At 28.9% G+C, this 14866-nt stretch overlaps 1 protein-coding gene across 1 annotated transcript; it reads left to right on the top strand.

The window, feature by feature from the left end:
• Nucleotides 1-2666: 2666 nt before the first annotated feature.
• Nucleotides 2667-8190, top strand: LOC133031819 (uncharacterized). Its single transcript, XM_061105521.1, has 9 exons — nt 2667-2996; nt 5885-6015; nt 6117-6202; nt 6305-6399; nt 6936-7032; nt 7191-7305; nt 7390-7544; nt 7646-7771; nt 7887-8190. Exons 1-9 carry the CDS (start codon nt 2809-2811, stop codon nt 8085-8087), a joined length of 1194 nt encoding a protein of 397 aa, XP_060961504.1. The 5' UTR covers nt 2667-2808; the 3' UTR covers nt 8088-8190.
• The last annotated feature ends 6676 nt before the right edge of the window (nt 8191-14866 follow it).

The following is a 14866-nucleotide window of genomic DNA, read 5'->3' as shown; positions in this document are numbered from 1 at the left end:
ATTCATTCTTCTTGCTAATAAGACTAAATAGACCATGAATGGTCACAAGTGAACCATTCTTCTTCTTCTCCTCCTCTTCTCCTCCTTTTTCTTCTTCTTGCGGGTAAAACCAAAAAGACCACCCATTATTCATGAATGGTGGCAAGTGGTGGCAGCCATAGACAAAAGAATTTGAGATTCATTCTAAGAAAGGTAAACCCTAAATAATTTCCTTGTCTCTTCTCATTTTGTTTCTTTTCTTTAATTTTTTTTTTTTTAGTTGTAGCCATTAATATTTTTCTTCTCTCAATCTCTTATTACAATAACTAATCATTCATAATTATAATGGAATCAGCAAGTGATGCATCAACCACAATACCCACACCACCTAATGAACATGAACATGTAACATATATATATATATATTTTATTATAGTCTTTTGGGTTATAATTTTGATTTTTGTAATTTATATATAAAAGACCTTGAATTTGCTCTGAATAACTATACACTACCTTAAATTTACCCTATGCGATCATCATGGTCTTTTATATTCTTTAACTAATTTTAAAAAACTTGAATTTTCTCTGAACGATCATAAACGACCTTAAATTTACATTATGCGACCATCATGGTCTTTTATGTTTTTCAACTAATTTTAAAGAATTTGAATTTGCATAGAACGACCATAAACGACCTTGAACTTACATTATGCGACCATCATGGTCTTTTATGGTCTTCAACCAATTTTAAAGAACTTAAATTTAATCTGAACGACCATAAACGACCTTGAATTTAAATTAAGCGGCCATCATGGTCTTTTATAGTCTTCAACCAATTTTAAAGACCTTGAATTTTATTTGAACGACCATAAACGACCTTGAATTTATACTATGCGACCATAATAGTCTTTTATGTCCTTCAAATGACTTTAAAGAACTTGAATTTGCTCTGAACGACCATAAACAATCTTGAATTTATATTATGCAACCATCATGGCTTTTTATGGTCTTTAACCAATTTTAAAGAACTTGAATTTGATCTAAACAATCATAAACGATCTTGAATTTACACTATGCGATCATAATAGTCTTTTATGTTCTTCAACCAATTTTAAAGAACTTTAATTTGCTCTGAATGACTATGAACGACCTTGAATTTACACTATGTAACTTCAATTTTCTCTGAACAACCATAAACGACCACTAAGGTCGCACACAGTCGTATAGGGTTGCACTATATATTTTCATACCATGTGCGACCTTGTTCATTTAGTTAAATTTATAATTCTTTTTATACTTTTTATATTTATGTTCTTATCGTTTATATATTTTTATTCATTTCACACATTATTGTGGATGCTCAAAACTATATTAACAACAGAGCTTCCATGTATACCTCGTGCCATTACTCCTAATACATCTACAAAATCTAAAGTTACCATCAAATCCCCGCTAAGTGTAATAGGCTAAATAAAAAATTGGCTCACAAAGTCTGACTAGGATGTTTTTAAACGTTACTCCCAATTGGGTCGTCTCTTGGACCTCGACACTAAAGGGCTTTTTCTTGGCACCTTAGTAAACCAGATAGTTTTGAGAAGAGTAGATTTCCAAAAGAGGCATGAGTTATAGTTTTTGATCAATGGAAAACTTGTGAGATTTTCTCTCCAAGAGTTTGCAATAGTGTCTGGATTGTACACTGATGGTGGGCCGACACTGATGGTTTGTGTCGTATAAAATATTACACCGTTGTACCAAATACTAAGAATTTTATGAAAAAAAAATTAGAACTTTTTTTTTTTGGTATTTTATGATGATTTTTTTTTAAAAGGACTTAAATTCTAAGAGTACTAAAAAAGACAAATCAAACTCTAACGAAGAAAGAAAATAATAACTAAAATATAATATAAACAATCACACTAGACAAAAATTAAAGTGAAAAAAAAAAAGAAATAGGCTTTTTTTTGAAAAAAAAAAACAAAAACTTATACTCGTGAAACATACAAGAAGATGTCAATTATTTTTTCGTATATATATGTTTTTTTTTTCAAGAAATCATTTTTGATAAGGAAGATCGGATAAAACCGCAACTTTAGAGCATACTTTGAATTCTTAGTATTTTCTTTTCACAAATATTTACACAACATAAGACAATATTTACAAAAAAAGTTACTAACCTCTTGATTCACTAAGCTTTCAAAAATTACCTCTCCAACAACGGTGCCAAAATTTGTCTAACAGTGGTTGTAGTTTTTACGAAAAAGTTTTTACAAATGTTGAATGCTTCTAATATTTTCATGAAATGGTGCCCTATTATAGAATTTTTTTTATATTATTATTTTTAAAAAAATTTAATATTATTTTGACATACATAAAAATTTATTTATTTTTTAAATTAAGGAAAAAAATTAATTTTAAAAAACTAATATAACATTTTACACAGTAATAATAAAATATATTAACAAATTCTAAATTAAGTTAATCATGGGCAACATTATATTGATTAGCTACTCCTATAAGAGGAAAAATATAAATAGTAATCTTAATACAAATAAAAAATGAATAATTGAATATGTTATTTATAATTTACAACATAATATATATTCTAATCAATGTGAAAGTTTTGCAAAATTTAAAAATATATATATAAAAAAATAATATAAAATGGTAAAATCTTATCTTACAATGCCACCTTAGACAGATAGATAGGATTTTGGGTGAAGGCCCTGAGAGTTATCGTTTTAACTATTTTGTTCTGCCCAAAGTAGAGCAAACCGTCAAACTCTCTCACCTCAAAACAAAGTGTGAAGATAACTAGTATCAAGGAACATAATGGAAGCTGCTAATAAACTATCAACTATTGCTAAAACATTTAAGCCTTCACCAATTCAAGAACTATCTCATCTAGCCCAGTCTTGCAATGCTATCAACTTAGCTGAAGGCTTCCCAGATTTCCCAGCACCTCTTCATCTCAAAAACGCAGCCATTTCAGCCATTCATTCGGATTTCAACCAATACAGGTTAGTTTATACACTCAATTTTTGGGGGACGTTAGTAAATATAATAACATTCTAAGACTAAATTTCATTAGAAATGGTATGTTCTCTAAAGATAATTCAATATAATGTAAATATTCCCAAAGACATTACATAACAAAGACGCTTATTTAATAACTAGGGGCAAATGACATGCAAGGCATGTGAAATAAGTTTTTTTTTTTTTTTTATCTATTATATAAATGTGTATATAATAAAATTTATTGTCTCAAAATAATTATTTACATGGCAGTGGCATTGTATATGCTTTTAGAAAATAATATTACATGACACTGCACTGAAGAGACTTAAGAGCAATTATCGTAAGAGTTAGTTAATAATATACTAATATTATTTGTTGGGTTTGTAAAGATTGATGAGGTGTTAAAATTTATAAAGAGATATGACTGAAAATATTTATTGATTATGAAAAGGTATGCATTTTGAGAGTGAAAAAAAATATAAAAACGAAAAAAAAAAATCTATTTTCAATTTTGTCTAATTATTAATTAATTTAGTATAATATTATTTTTTATATTGTACCGGTATTTTAGAATTAATGTTGAGTTGTTTAATTTACCATGCACACAAATTTGGTAAATTTTAAGTAATATAAGAGCCTATATCTCCTATGTAATTTCATGTACATCTTTCTTTTCTATTTTTTTTCCTTTTTAAGACAATCTATATCCTTTTAATTAACTTTATCATTCAATTTTTTTTTTTAATTTATAATTGCTAATTAAATAATTTTATATTCCAACAATCTAATAACACTTCAAACAAAATAATAAATTATATATGATTAATTTATAAAAAACATTACCAAAATAATTTCTTATAAAGATTTTAAACAATAGATAGTAATATTGTTGGTTTTAAAAGCCAGTAAAAAATTTGTTACATTAAAGAATAAAATGAAATAATAAAATAATTTTTAATCTTAATTATATATGATATTAACTATTTTTTCTACATCAAAATTCTTAATTTTGTTTTCTAAAATTTGAGAAAATCGTGATAAGGAAACATGACTTACTAATATATATTTGATTCAATTTTATGTTTTAGCGAATAGTTATCACAATTTCTTTTTTCAGTTATATATGCCATTATAATTAACATTCTTTATTTGTTTTTGGCATTCTTTAAAACATTTGAAGAGACATTTTATCATAAAAATAAAAGATTATTAATTTTTGAGTAAATCAATTAATTTCCATATAATGTGTAGTAATTTATTGGGACTAAAGGAAGTGAAAAGTAAGTAAAACTAAAAAAAAACTCACATTAGCATTTTCTTGTCGTTTAAAACTTACAAATTGACCCTACCCCATTATTAATATTTTGGGGCATGGAAAAAGCAATGCTGCTAATAAGAGGAAAACAATAGGAATGTGAATTATGTGAATGAAGAGATACCTGCAATATTTGAAAGGTCATAATTTTTTGAAGAGTTACCACTTAACTTTTTAACAGTTAAATTAAAATTTCTGTTAAAACTAACAGATTTGACACAACAAATTCTGTTAAATACACACTTATATAATAGGTAAGATATTATTGGTATAAAACTAAGAAAAGTGCTAAAGGTGTGTATAGTACTGTGTAAATAAAGCTATCTTTCAAAATTTAACTATTGAAAATACTTTAAAAATATAATATTTTATTTTATTATTTTTTATATTATTTTTTGTACTTTTTATTCTAAAATATTTTAATAGCAAGCATATCTAAAATATTATTCAAATGATTTGAGAGTTGTTTCTGTCAATTTTATTAGACGTTTTGTAAATAGTGTTGCTCACTTCTTAGCTCGAGCATCCTATTTAGTTGTTGATCGTGTTATCAGGAGTAGTGATATTACTCCAGATTTTAATAATGTGATCACTATAAATTGCAATTAATAAAAATGATGATTTTATTTCAAAAAAAAATATTATTCAAATAATTTTATATTATTACTTAATATATGCTGAATAATAAAAATTTTCTTACTTTATTACAAAATAATTAAAAAAAATAAAATACAAAAATTATAATAAATATTATTGCAGGACATTTTTTTCACTTTAATAGTAAGCATTTAATAAAATATGTTAAAAATATATTTATATCATCAAACATTCTTTATTAAATGTAGATTAAAAGTATGCAAAACCCATAATCAAATACAGAAGAAAACATATCAGACTTTTAGCTATCAATAAAAAGTTCCGGTTCTTTTGAATCAAATGCAAATAAAAAGCTACGCTATAATACATCTTTTGGGATTTTTTTTCAGTGTAATAGATCAAAATTATCATGGTTACAACTTTGGAGAGAAAATAAACCAATATATCAGATTAACTTAAATAAAAAATTAATTGGAAACTTCAGAGAGAGAGAGAGAGAAAGAGGGGATACCATCCAGTTCAGAATAACTTAAAATAAAACATTAATTAAAAACTTCAGAGACAGAGATAAAAAGAAATACCTTGAGTTGAGCAATGAGGTCTGAGAAAGAGAGAGACAGAGAGAATCTTACATAATAATTAATGGAGTTTTTATGACTTAGGCACAAAGAAGGAGTAAAACGACATTCCCAGACATGCGTAGAAGAAATAGAGAGGGGAGAAAGTGATTTCACAATTTGTTGTGCCTAGAAAAAAAAGAGAACGGTAGGGTCAGAAAGAGTGAAGCAATCGAAAATAAAAGAAATTGTTCTGAAAATTAATATCAGCCCCTCCCCATAAAGCATGTCAAAATGAAGATTATAAATGTCACTTAAGGTGGATATAATCATGAGAATTTTTTTTTTTTTTTGGAATGGGAACAATCATAATTAGGAGTAACATTATTTACATAGTGTATGTAATATATATTATTTAAAGGCATGTTCAAGGAGTATGTGACTACCTGGCAAAGATAGTGAATGAGAAGCATAATTTAGATGTCAACCCACAAACTGATGTAGCTATTTGTTGTGGCCAGACTGAGGCGTTTGCAGCAGCTGTATTTGCAAGTAAAATTTTTCAATCTTTATTTATTTATTTTTTCAACAAAAAAATTCAAGGTTATAGCTATTTTATTTTTACTTTTGTTGTGCTTTGGACTTTGCTACAGTAATAGACAAAGATGATGAAGTTATACTGTTTGATCCTTGTTTTGAAACATATGAAGCATGTATTACCATGGCTGGAGGGGTTCCTGTAAGTGCCTTTATTACCAACTACTACTAACATGGAATTATATAATAAGAGCTATACTTTTGTCAGATAAAATATTTTGTATTCATAGTTATACTTTTACAGGTATATGTGGCTCTTGACCCACCCCACTGGACATTGAATCCGGAAACACTTAAGAGATCTTTTACTGAGAAAACAAAAGCTATAGTATTGAACAGGTTAGAGAGACTCCCATGAAGAATATATATAACGTTGAAATTGTAGTCTTCTAATTATATGTTTGGATAATCATGATAGTGTAGTATTAGCTAATTTTTGTGATGTAGTTTCCAATATATATATAGTACGTACATACATAAAGGCATGGAGCCACATTAAGCTCCCTTCACTATAAATTCTAGCCCTATCAGTTAAGAGTCAATTTATGGCTTTATAAATATGTTAATATCCTCACATTCAATTTCAATGCTAGACACTTTATATGTCAATCTAAGATGGTGGCTTTTTTCAGCACAAATTTTGAACTAATTCTCTAACGGCTTTTTCGGCTCTCACTATTCTTGTGAAGCAGATACGTGTATTGCGCTATTAAGCTCTATTACTTTGTTACTATTATGAGATTTCAACCCTAAACAAGTTGACAATGATTGGAGTAACTCTGATCTTATGAGAGTATATTAATATCCTCATATCATTCTGTTTTTGTTTTCATATTAAATCATGCTAATTATGTGCTAAAGAAAATTTTGCACAGTCCTCACAATCCAACTGGCAAAGTTTTCACCAAAGCTGAGCTTGAGGTTATTGCTGGAGAATGTTGCAGTAGGGATTGCCTTGCTATAACAGATGAAGTATGGTAGTGATACAAACATTCAAGTTTTAGTAAGCTCTGTAGTTTCCCTAAACTTATTTCGAGTAAGAACTAACTGTCACTAAGATGACTTCTTATAATATAAGAAGACATTCCCTGTGTCCATTTTTAATTTGAACCCTTTAGATGTTTTTCCAGGTTTATGAGTATGTTACATTCGACAATAACAAGCACACATCTCTTGCTTCACTTTCTGGAATGAAAGACCGGACTATCATCACATCTTCCTTGTCCAAATCCTTTAGTGTAACAGGTTAAGTGTGTTAATGATTATCTTTGTGAAAACTATTGCAGCCTTATGGATGATTACTTAAAGCTTTATTGTATTTTCAATCAGGTTGGAGGGTTGGATGGGCTATAGCCCCACATTTGATTGCCTCAGCAATTAAAAACATTCATGTCAAAATCACAGATTCCGCTCCAGCACCATTCCAAGAGGCTGCCTTGACTGCTTTAACAACCCCACCAGAATACTTTGAATTGCTGCAAAAAGTAATAAGGAGAAATAAACACCAAAAACTCATACTACAACATGCATTTATTTATTACCTTACTTACAAATTGACACTGAAAATAAACCTATTGATTCTCAGGATTATGAGTCCAAAAGAGATTACATGGTCAAGTTGCTTGAAGGGGTTGGTTTTCAGATTGCATTTAAGCCTCAGGGCTCTTTCTTCTTATTTGCAGAGCTTCCTGAAGATTTCCCATTTACTGATGTATTCTATCTTATTTACTTGTCATGTGTACCTTCTAATGGTTCTATGTATTGAGTTAAAGTAAAGTATCACCTTTTATTTTTATGAGTAATATTTGAAATTTTTCTCTTAACAGATGGAATTTGTAAAGAAGATGATAGAGAAGGTAGGAGTGGTGGCTGTGCCAGGGCGTGGATTTTTTCACGCTAACATGTATTTGGAGAAGCTTTGTGAGGTGGATTATAAGTACCAGAATAGATACATAAGGTTTGCTTTTTGTAAGAGTGATCAAACTTTGGCCTCTGCTGCACAAAGACTTGGATCCATAAAATTTTGAATTATGCGCATAGTTTTATCATGATAGTGTTAGACATTTATATGGATGATATGAAACATATATTATCATGTATGAAATGCGGAATAAATTGAACATATATGCATTAAAAGATTGAAATACCCCCAGCTATTGATTCTTTGAGCTTTAATTCCACACAAACTTTGAATCTGCAAAAGAAAAAGAAACTATTTAGTGTGGGTAATCGGGCTTCCAAGTTCTCTCTACTCTCTTTAGATAGATTTGCTCGGGGACTGAAACTCTATATTTATATAGGTGAGATCTTCCATCAAAGTCTCTACTACAATTAATTGTCATAATATTTTGACAATTAATGAGGATATGTAATTTGGGCAACTAAAAAAATTAAATTAGTAACTAAATAATGTTGACCATATATAGAATATTTTGTCAATTAAATTAAATATTGACTTTTAATAAAATCAATTAGAATTAATATAATTAATAACTTCAATATTACAAAATATTCTTACATTCTTCCACTTGGTCGACATTATATTAATGTACCACTCAAGCCTAACGATTATCCTTGCTAAATAACAAACGTAAAATCATGGCGATAGGTCCTCATTATATGGCAAGTATTATCTTCAATATTCATTATATAACAATGTACTTTATGTGATAATGTACTTAAACGAACAAATCCTGAAACCTTTTGTTTATTTTGGTCCTCTTACGATATTTTCTCAAATGAAATTAAGGTGCACATAAATATGAGAAAATATGAAAATTAGAATTTCATTGAATAATTTTAGTTGTACAGCCAAAAATTGCATTAGGGGTAACTGAATCTCATATTTACTTTACGATCCTCAAATTTATGTTGTGGCATGTCTTTAGTCAAGGATGTGCAATCTGTTGGGCTTTGTGCCTTAAATAAAACTTTATTTCAATGTAATCTTTTCTATTCAATTATCAATAAAGAAGCATATTTATTTTCATTACTTGTTTAAAGTGTTATTTGGTTCATGTGATCATTTATTTATTTATTTGATTTATAAATTAATCCAAATCCTTATCACATTGATATTCTTGTTTATTGTGTCGTCAACACACTGGAAGGTAATCAAGATTGTGTGATTAAATGTATTCCTATGATTCATCAGTACACAAGGTTTAATTGATAGGATAATCTACAATGTAGTTTACTTGATAAGTGCTATGTCCTTTCCAGGGCATTGGTTAAAGTAAGCTTGGGTTGGATGCATGGAGTATGCATTGGAAGGGACCGATATTGAACTTGAACTAGATATGATAAACTTACCGTAGTATCTATTCAATTCAATATCACCTAGTTAATCCTAGATCAAGTGATCTCAATCCTAAGATAGTTAGGTTCTAGTACAGTTGCATTATTTGTGTTCTTAAATCTGTTCGTTAAAGTCGACCAAATGGTTCTTCTCGTGACATATAGGTTAAGGACAAGGTAGTTTAATTGAGTAGGAGCGCTAATCAATAGATACAGAATCTATAGCTTCTATGCGGATTTAGAAGTCTAACGATGATTTCCTTCGAGCTTGACTTAATAGAGATAAATGGTTGAGTACTCATTTCAGTGATTATATTAGTTCACTGGAATATCATTCATAGATAGCTAAGTGTATTAAGGATAAAATACATTGAAGGGTGTAACGATAAATTAGTCCCTACTCAATGTAGATCATCTATAGAGGATTGTTGATTATTGGGATAATTACAAATAGATAATCTCATAGCGTATCTTTATCGTGGAACATATAGAGCGTTCTATATAATTGAGAGTGTAATTCCAAATCTATAGTGGTGCAAGGAGGAATTAATAAGTTAGAGAATTTACTTGGTAAATTCTAGATCTGCTTATTGAAAACTCGGTTATATAGGCCCATGGTCCCCATACTAGTTGAGACAAAATGCTTGTAAGATTCAGTTAATTGATTTTAATTAATCAATTATAATTCTAAAGTTAGACTTTGTCGAGTTTATGAATTTTCACTAAGATATGGCTTGATTGTGAAGAGATAAAATTTTAAGGTTTATTTGTTAATTAAGAGACTTTATGGAGTCTAATTAATAAATAATATAAATGATAATTTTATTTGATAATTAATTTTAATTATTAAATAATTAGTTTTGGCATTTATAGGATTGAAAGTGCAAAAAGTAGTATTTGTGAAAAATAGATAAATGATTGAGAAAAATGGCAAAAATCTAACTAGTGAGATGAACCCACATAAGCGGCCGGCCACTTAACCCTATTTTTGCTCTATTTTTATCAATTTTTTTTTATTCCAAATAATTCAATCCTAACCCTAAGAGAATTAGTATAAAAAGAAAAGTAAGGTCTCACTATCCAAACTAATGCTTCTATAGCTTTAAACCTAGTTTTCATTCTGACAGACAACTAGTGTTTTGAGACTTCTTCTTCTTTTTTTCTCTCTTCTAATTCAAAATTCTTAGTCTTCTTCAATATCAAAATTCGAGCCTTAGTGATTGAGTGCATGCCGACCCATGGCAAGTTAGTCCTCAATCACAGTGTGTAAGACTGTGAAGAATCCAAACAGCTGAAGGAGTGTTGGGCTCAAATCTTGGTGATACTCTGCTATAGAAAGGATACAAGGGTTAGAGATCTGAGTGGAATGAGTCATTTAATTCCTCTGCAACCAATGTAAGGTTTCTCATACCTTTTATGTGTTTATTTTATATCATTTTAGAAGTTCATATTTAGGGTGTTAAGAATATACTTGTTAGTAAATCTAGGTCCTGGTAAAATAAATTCCAACAACTAGCCTCAGAACTATGGTAATTAATTTACTTTCAAGAAATTTGGACTTAAAACGATGTATGTATGATTTGGATGTGATTCATGGTGATCTATGTGTTTATTGATGATTGTTTGATGTTTGTAAATTGTTTATGTAAAATAATTAGAATTTTATTTTGAAATTATTTTTGTTGGATACTATGGAAAAAATTAACCAATTCACTTTTTTACAGAACTTAACTTCGATTTTATTTGAATTAGTTATGATTTTTGAAAAAAAAAAAATCAGAGGTGGTGAGAAAAATATATAGCACTTCAATAAAGATGTTATTAATTATAATCAAGTATTACCTTAAGTTAACTTATGTGGTGAGAAAAATTATTTGCTATATGGGGATAAAAGAATTAAAATTGATATTATATTAAAATTTAAATAATATTTATTTTACATTTTTGTAAAAAGGGCCCGTTTTAAATTTTGTCATAGGCATTTCAACATCTTGAGACGACCATGTGGGCAGCCCATGGTTGAAAACTGCATGGGAGGCTACAACAGATGCATGTTTGCTTATGGTCAGGTGAGTTTACATTTGATACTATTATATGTAGTAGAATCATCATTGATGAGGTGATATCTTAATTATTGTTTATGTAACTTTAGACTACAAGTGGCAAGACTCACACAATGCTTGGAGACATTTAAGGAAGCAATCCAACACATGGTGTTAATTGTGAGGTGACACCTTGAGTCTTTGAATATTTGTTTTCAAGAATTCAAAAGGTTTGTGGGCTTTTAACCTTTAGCCAACTCATAATACAATTTGATTATTTGTTGACTTTAGATAAACTTGTTGCAATATCTTTTGTTATACATCTTTCTTGTTTTCAGTTATACAAAGAAACTAACTTTTCGTTTTGAATCTATGGTATAATCTTATGCCACTATAATTTTCCAACAGATTCTAAAAGGCGTTGATCATTTTTATAGAAGCTCACAGAGCAATATGTTGAAAAACAAATTATATTTACATCATCATCCTCTAGCTTTCTCTATGTGGAAGCCCGAAACATGTGCGAAAATTTGATGAAAGCTTTTTTGGCTAGCAGGAAAAAGAAGTCCGTAAAGATGAAAAAATAAAGTTCAACTGTAAATGCTCATTTCTTGAGATATGCAATGAAAAGATTCTTGATCTTTTAGACCCATCACCTAGCAATTTGCAGGTACATTTGTGACACAAGTAATTTTGTTGGCTCTATTATGTTCTGCTAAAATCATTTCTGCTTAATATACTTTATAATTATGTACAAATATTGTGCATGTGTAACAACAGATAAGAGAGGACATGAAGAAAGGGATTCATGTTGAAAATCTCAAGGAGATAGAAGTTACAACGAGATGTTATCCAACAACTTATTCAAGTATAACACAAACTATGTCCTTTGATTCAAATTTACATCTTCTCAGCTTTTAAAGTGTATATAATTGTCATCATCAATTAATTCACTTCTCTTTTTCTTTCATAAAATATAAGATTTTCTATATTCTAAATTAAATACCATTTTGGACCCTCTGTTTTACAAAAGTTACCAATTGGACCCTATGTCTTGTTAAATGACAAAATGGACCATGTATTTTCTAAAATAGCACAAATAGGACACTGAATTGATTTTTTATCAAAATAAAGTTTAATTATAATCCGATCTAAAAGTGCTATGACAAAACTGTTTACATTTTTTGTATCTGTTCGTATTAAGCACTGTCTTCAAGTTGGTTGTATTAAAAAAAAAAGTTGTCAAAAATTAAGTTCAGGGTCATATTTTTACTATTTTAGAAAATACAAGGTCCATTTTATCATTTAACAAAACACAGGGTCCAATCTGTAACTTTTGCAAAACACAGGGTCCAAAATGGTATTTACCCTAATTTTTATAATAAATACTTTAGGAAAATTCTACAATGCACCCCCTTAAAATAAATATATTGATGCACCCCTATCTGTTTTAGTATCCAAAATAATTTTTTAGTCTAATTTTTTCTCATGGTCATGTACGTTATAGTTATTTAAGACATCCTGCAAAATTTTAAGAAATTTGGAAAAGTTTAACATGCCAAAAATTATGTTCAAACAGTGTGTTGCACGCGTGATTATTTTATTTTATACGCGTGTAAAATAGTCTGTTTGAACATTGTAATCTATATTGTAAATTATTCCGAATTTTTTAAAATTTTGTAAGATATCTTAAATAGCTATAACGTACATGACTATAAAAAAAATTAGACTAAAAAATGTTTCTGGATGCCGAAACAAGTTAAGGGTGCACCAGTACATCCTTTTAAAGGAGTGCATTGTAGAATCACCCAATACTTTATTTTAGTATTGTGTATGCATGAGCAATCTTATAATAATTTAGAAGTTTCACGGATACACCCAATTTTAACAAAGTTTTTAGTCACTACTGTAGAGCCCATAATAACCCACTTTTATTTAGGGAAACTTACAAAAATACTGGATTTTGACTTACTCTTTACAAAAATACTGCCACACGGCAAAAATAACTTTTATACTGCCTTGAGACTTTTTTTTTTTCTTTTATACTGTAAACATCAAAAATAAAAAATGAGGTCTTCTTTTTCCACACCCGCAGACAAAACTACTACAACAACACTAGAACAGGCAAAAAACAACCATTAAATTCGTTTAGATGAAGCAAAAACATTAAAACCATTAATATTGGGGTTGTCATGGTTTTTTAATGTTGTTTTTGGGGTTGTTCCACTATTATTTTGTATGTTTAACAAATATTGGTTTTAAATTACACAAGTTAAACTAATTACTGAATATTTATTTGAGGTAACCAGAATGAAATAATCATGGACAGTAATAGTCTTACCTTCTATTAAAGTTGTGAAATCTAGAAGACCGAAAAAAAAGGATTGAAGCTGGATGGGAAAAGAAACACCATAATAAATGCAGCAAATGTAGGGAGCTGGGGTACAACAAAAGAACATACAAGAGAAGACAACAAAAATGAAAAGAAACAGAACAACTAAAAAACAACAGTAGAACAACAGAGGAAAACTGAACATATATTAGAGCATATGAGAACTGAAGAAAATAACTTACATACAAATTTCATTATTCTCTATTACTATTAAAAATAGAGCAGTACAATAATATTTAGAAAATGTGATAAAAAATGAAAGAAAACAACAGTAAAACAACATTAAAACAATAATAAATCAATAACAAAATAAGTCATAAGAGTCATCAAACGATACAACAATACTACTCACGAAACCAGAGCTAAACTACAACCCCAAAAAAGAAAAAATAAATAAAGAAAAAAAGAGAATTTTTTTACTTAGAAAGTTTGAGTTGTCTGCTGTTCTTCTTCTTCTTCTTCTTCTTCTTCTTCTTCTTCTTCTTCTTCTTCTTCTTCTTCTTATGTATTGTTCTTCTTGAAGATATTCTCACGAGATGGACTCTCTTCACCAAGAGAGCCTCCACACTCCTTCATCAGCCTACTCTCGTTTCAAGTTTTTTCTATCTCTCTCTCTGAAGCACACCCACAAAAACTTTCTCTCTATATATCTATAAATATATATATATATATATATATATATTTATATCTTGATTTTCTCTCTCAAAACTCAAGTAAAAAAAAATGAATGAAAGGAGTGAGTTTTGTAAATTTTTGAAATAGTGAAGAGTGGGGAGAAGGATTTTATCTAAAGTCCTTGGTTGATGGTCTTCATCTTAGATACTAATCTCAATAAATTTTCTTTATGCAAGACACCAATCTCAAGAAATTTTTAATAGACACCAACCCACAAAAAGAGATAGAGAGATAAATATAAAACATATGTAAAGCCTTGGACTTAATGGAGATCACGTGGGTGGGTGGGTATTTCACTTTTTCAAATTTAATTAAAAAAAATTGTCAAAAAAGTGATGTAAGCCATCAATCACCTAAACACATATATAAATTTTTAAAAATGGGACCACATGTTAGACTT

Source organism: Cannabis sativa, chromosome X, assembly GCF_029168945.1.
Source record: "Cannabis sativa cultivar Pink pepper isolate KNU-18-1 chromosome X, ASM2916894v1, whole genome shotgun sequence".
Classification (NCBI taxonomy): domain Eukaryota; kingdom Viridiplantae; phylum Streptophyta; class Magnoliopsida; order Rosales; family Cannabaceae; genus Cannabis; species Cannabis sativa.
This window is presented reverse-complemented; position numbering and strand designations above follow the sequence as displayed.